Raw genomic sequence first — 5,450 nt, 5'->3', positions numbered from 1 at the left:
CACTAATTTAATATAAAAAAAAGTGAATAACCAAATTTATGTTTAAAGTATAATTTTTAAAACGTTTAAAATATTATTTGGTATTTAAATTTGACACGTTATTTAATGTGATATTTGTGTTATTTTTGGTTTAACTTGATATTGTATTTTAAAAAAAAATTATATATTTTGTTGAAATTTAATTAATAATATTATAATATTTGAATTTTTTATGATATTGTTAACATAATAAATTTAGTGTCAATTGTGAATTTATTTAACTTTGTGTTTAATTTGTTAAATATAGTCTGGTGAATGTGATTTAATTTAGATTTTAGAATAATTTTGATAAAAATTAATTGTTAATATTATTAACTAATTATGATTTTAGCTTTAACTATTAGAATATAATTATGATCAAACACAGGCCACATTTTAAAAATAAAAGTGTCAGAATTATGTATTAAAGGTTTTTAAAAATATAAAAACACAATTAAATTTAAATTAAAGAAAAAAAGTAAGTTTGAGAAAATGAGATGGTGTGAAACACTAATACAAATAATAGCAAATGCATTTTGGATTTAGTCTCACAAAGAACAAAAAGTAACAAATATATTATATGGAGGAGGAAAAAGGCGATTGGATAAAAAAAACAAAAAAAATAAACGTGATGAAGATTGCACAAGATGACATGCAAATGCCGCATTTGCCCTCTATCTTCCTCTGCGTCGCCGGCCCACCCCTAATGCCATTTCGTTGTATAGTTTTTTTCCCCTCACATCGTCTCTGTGTTAAGGAGTATAAGTTTAGAACAAGAGTGGCAATAGCATTATAAAAAGGCCAACAAAAAAAAGTGGACTCTTATTTAATACCTCCCCCCACCAAAAAAAAAAAAAAGAAAAGAAAAGAAACAGAGAAGTATTAGTTTAGCATCTGTCTACAATATTATTATTATTTGTTTATTTTATTTTATATTTATTTATTTATTATTGAGAAGGAATCGGAATAACAAAGGGCTTTCAATTCTCAACCCCAAGCAAGTCGTGGATCCTTTTGTTGTGGGGGGGGGGGGAATTTCAAGCTTCCTTTCTTGGTATTTGTTATTCCCATCATCATCATCATCATCATCATCATATTTCACCCTTTCTTTGTCTCTCCTTTCTTTTGAAGGGAATATGTTGTTTATTATTTTTATTTAATACTGTTTTTTTTCTTTGGTTTTTGATTAGTGTGTTTTTAAAAAAAAAAATTAGTTTTCGTTACAGGCTTCAGAAAGTTGGGATTTTGATGGTAATGTGGGTGTTGTGTTGACGGCTATCCTATTATTCAGCTTTCGTTCCCATGGATTTCTCTTTTGAGGGTATTTTTAATTTTTTTTTTCCTCTTTCTCCTTTTTTTTTTTGGATTTTCTGGATGATATGTGATCAGCGTATTGAATATTTTGTTTTGATTTTGTTTTTTCTTTTGTTCATTGAAGGTCTTTAAAGGTTAGATCTTTAACAGGATTCCGAATTTGTCCACTTTTCCTTTTTGTTGTTTATTTCTTGCTTGTTTTTTCTGATTCTGGGTGTTGATTAGTAACTTTGGGTTTCTCTGGATATTGGTGAAGAATTTATTCCCTCATTCAATCAGATGACTATTTTATTCCTGGAAATATTTGGAAAATAGAGAGCATCTGGTCTTTTAATTTTCTTCAGCATTATGATACATTGGTTTCTTAAAAATTTCTTATGGTGAATGAATTTTATGTTAATTTGCTGCATTTGCTTCCATAATGGAAAATACATGTAGTGTCTTTTTTCTGCATGACCTTATATGAATACTGTATATTGGTTTATATAAGGATGAACTAACCTTATGTTGTGTCATGTTTTCACATTTGCAATCCTGATGACAGTGAAGTATTTAGGTTTTAGAAGGTCCAAATGGCACTGTGTTCAATCCTGTACTTGAGACCAGCTATAACGTCTTCCTATAACCACTTATATCCGGGGTATTTTATGTGTGATTAGAACATCCTTTTGAGTAGAAGTCAACTATTACTTTTTCTGTTTTGGATCCGAGTGGATTTGTATGTACTTTGATTAATGAAGTTTATTATGACATAGTATACGTCAGATTCTACTTAAGCTTCTTGAATGACTGTTATAAATGGCCTGTAATGGTAATTACCTGATATTATTGTTTTCGAGATGGACAAGGAGTAACTCATTGTTATTTTGCCGCCTTCTTTATATTTATTATTTTCGACATTTTGTCTAGTTGATACAAGTAATGGGATTAAAAGTTTGTTTTGGTACGTTCTAATACTTGGGATGTTTTGCTACTTGGCTATAGGAGTTGCACTTGATCCATCAAAATGTAGTAAATTGAGTATGGATGAAAAGAGAGAACTAGTCTATGAATTATCAAAGAGGACAAGTAGGGCCTCCGAAATGCTACAATCATGGAGCCGTCAAGAGATTTTACAAATCCTATGTGCTGAGATGGGGAAAGAAAGGAAATATACTGGCTTGACTAAGCTGAAAATTATAGAAAACCTTTTGAAAATTGTAGCCGAAAAGAATTCAGGGGATCATGAGAGTGTAATGGATCCTGAAATGCAATCCTCCCCAACAATTGGTCAGAGAACAGCCAAAAGGCAGAGGAAAGCTGATCATCCTTGTCGACTGCCTGTTCCTGTCAATGATTTTGCAACCAACAATGGTGGCGATGACATGACCAATGCTATTTATTGTAAAAACTCGGCTTGCAAGGCCAGCTTGAGACAAGAAGATACATTTTGCAAGAGGTGTTCCTGCTGCATTTGTTATAAGTTTGATGACAACAAGGATCCTAGCCTGTGGTTAATATGCAGCTCAGAGCCTCCTTTCCAGGGCAATTCTTGTGGCATGTCATGTCATCTTGAGTGTGCTTTAAAACATGAGAAGTCTGGTTTTCTAAAAGATAAACGGCATGCTGGACTTGATGGGATCTTTTATTGTGTACCATGTGGGAAAGTAAATGATTTGCTTGGGTAAATACTCCAACATGATATTTACTCTCCCTCTCTCTCTCTCTCTCTGTGTGTGTGTATATTTATCTGTTTTGTTCCGTTTCTGTTTTGGTCCTTAGAAAATATGTATACTTATCAATCATCATAATTGCTAGCACTTTATATTTACTATTAATTTGTTTAAAGATCTAAATTTATTGCTTGATTGTTTCCATTTTATACCTCATGCTGGGACTCTCCAACCCTAAAAGTTCAATATTTTAACTTTAATCAGTTTGTACACTTCCCATATCCTTTTAGGTGCTGGAGAAAACAATTGATGGCTGCAAAAGATACGAGGAGGGTGGACATACTCTGTTATCGTGTCTCTTTAGGCCAAAAACTTCTTAATGGTACTCAAAAGTACCAAAAACTTTCTGAGATCATCGATGAAGCAGTTAAGAAGCTTGAAGCTGAAGTAGGTCCATTAACTGGTGTGCCTGTGAAGATGGGTAGGGGTATCGTCAACAGGCTTTCTTCTGGACCTGAGGTTCAGAAACTATGTTCTTCTGCGGTGGAGTTGCTTGATAAAATGATTTTTGATATGATCTCAAATTCTTTACCAGGTAAATCCTTTACTTGTTGCTCTCATAATATATACGGCTTTTACTTGCAACAGGAGTTTACTTTCTTTAGTGGTATATATTTTGTTGATCAAATTCCTTCTTTTTCAGCAGGTTCAAGCCCAAAACCTCCATCAATTATACGCTTTGAAGATGTTCGACCAACTTCCGTTACTGTGATTGTGGGTTCTGAAGAAACTTTACCAGGCGTTAATGTTGGTTACACTTTGTGGTATCGCAAGGTTCATGATATGGAATATCCTGAAAGACCGATTTGTACCATGTTAGTGCCAAATATGAGGTATGTTGCCACAGGGTTGACTCCAGCTACAGAGTATCGTTTCAAAATTGTCTCCTTTAATGGGACAAGATGGGAAATTCCGATTTCAACAGCCTGTATCGGAGATGAAGTCCCAAGCTGCCCTGTTATGGGAATAAGTCAAAGCCCAACAACCAACTGTAGTAGCCTTTCTAATCCATCTTCTGTGGAGGATGAAACTAATAATGTTACTCTGTATAGTGATCAGAATGATGACCGGGCAGACAATTATCTGACATATTGCAAGGACACTGATAAAATTGTTTCCACAAATCTATGTGAAGGTGGCCCTAACACGGGTGAAGTTTCTCTATTGTGCATGGACCGTGCTATAGTTGGTCCCTTGCTCGATTCAGATGTCGTAAATGTTGAGAAAAAACACACATTGGATGACCCAATTACGGAGGATACAAGCACTGATAATGGTTCTGATGCCCTGGTTCAGATTGGTACTGAGTGCGTGCCGTTTGTGGGTTGTTCAGAAGCTGCCCTTCCTGTTACTCCCTGTAGGATGGAAATAGTTAAAGATGGGCAAGGAAGGAGTGGGAGAAGTAAAACCAGCAACAAGGACCTAGAGAATCAGACCGGGAATGCAGAAGATCACCAAGACGGAAGCTCCTCCAAGAAGAGAAGTGGGGAAAGACGGGATGAAGAATGCGTGGAAAATGGACTCTTAGAAATGGATTTCGAGCATTGTGTGAAGGTAATCAGATGGTTGGAATGTGAAGGACATATCGAGAAGAACTTCAGGCAAAAATTCCTAACCTGGTATAGTTTGAGAGCCACTACACAAGAAGTGAGGGTTGTGAAGGTATTCATGGATATCTTGAATGCAGACCCGGCATCGCTTGCTGAGCAACTGGTGGACACGTTCTCGGATTGTATCTGGAGCAAAAAATCGTCTGTGGTGCCTGCTGGTCTTTGTATGAAGCTTTGGCATTGATGTAAGTGGGTGGTATATGGTAGAGCTATAAGATGGAAGTAGTTTTTGAGTGCAAACCTTGTCAAGGTTTGTATTAGCATAATTCTTTAGACCCATAACTTATATTCATCATTTTCTTAAAGGCAGACAGTCACTATATTATATATATTTAACATTAGCTTATGTCATTCTTATGATTATGCAAAGGATGACAGAATTCTTATCCTTTAATAGAACAGTTATTGGCTGATCGAATTGAAGGAAACAAATTCGCAGACCATTTAGCTTGACACATAATGTGGGGATGACACTCCTCAATTCCCTATTCCGAGTGGATGTTTGTGGAGTCTTCAACCCCTACTCCGAGAGGATGTTTGTGGGAAGGGTAATTGCCATTCTCTCTTTCATACCAAAAAAAGAAAAGAAAAATGGAGGTTTCAGTTTCATTGTGTTATTATAATTTCTTTATAACACGTTGAATGCGGTAGCAGCCATTTTCCCATAAAAGTTGACCATAAAAGTTGAGTATAAATTTTGTTTTTCACTTTGACATTTGAATTCGACAAAAGATTGACTTTACACTGAAATTAGGCTAAATTATCACTTGAAAATTTAAAAGTTTATATAAATTTC

The 5,450-nt window shown here is 34.8% G+C and overlaps 1 protein-coding gene across 11 annotated transcripts; it reads left to right on the top strand.

The window, feature by feature from the left end:
- Positions 1–591: 591 nt before the first annotated feature.
- Positions 592–5,000, top strand: LOC107958674 (VIN3-like protein 2). 11 transcript variants are annotated; one of them, XM_041112686.1, is made up of 5 exons: positions 592–737; positions 1,245–1,339; positions 2,317–2,995; positions 3,275–3,579; positions 3,688–5,000. In XM_041112686.1, the coding sequence occupies exons 2-5, from the start codon at positions 1,321–1,323 to the stop codon at positions 4,836–4,838; spliced, it is 2,154 nt and encodes a 717-aa protein (XP_040968620.1). In that variant the 5' UTR covers positions 592–737; positions 1,245–1,320; the 3' UTR covers positions 4,839–5,000. The 11 variants fall into 11 exon arrangements, with proteins under 11 accessions (XP_040968620.1, XP_016749998.1, XP_040968622.1 ...); XM_041112688.1 differs by having other exon boundaries at positions 678–1,072; positions 1,233–1,339; positions 3,691–5,000; XM_016894507.2 differs by having other exon boundaries at positions 724–1,072; positions 1,209–1,339.
- The last annotated feature ends 450 nt before the right edge of the window (positions 5,001–5,450 follow it).

This window comes from Gossypium hirsutum, chromosome A05, assembly GCF_007990345.1.
Source record: "Gossypium hirsutum isolate 1008001.06 chromosome A05, Gossypium_hirsutum_v2.1, whole genome shotgun sequence".
NCBI classification, from domain to species: Eukaryota; Viridiplantae; Streptophyta; class Magnoliopsida; order Malvales; family Malvaceae; genus Gossypium; species Gossypium hirsutum.
Note: the sequence above shows the minus strand (reverse complement) of the source record. Positions and strands in the feature narration are given on the sequence as shown.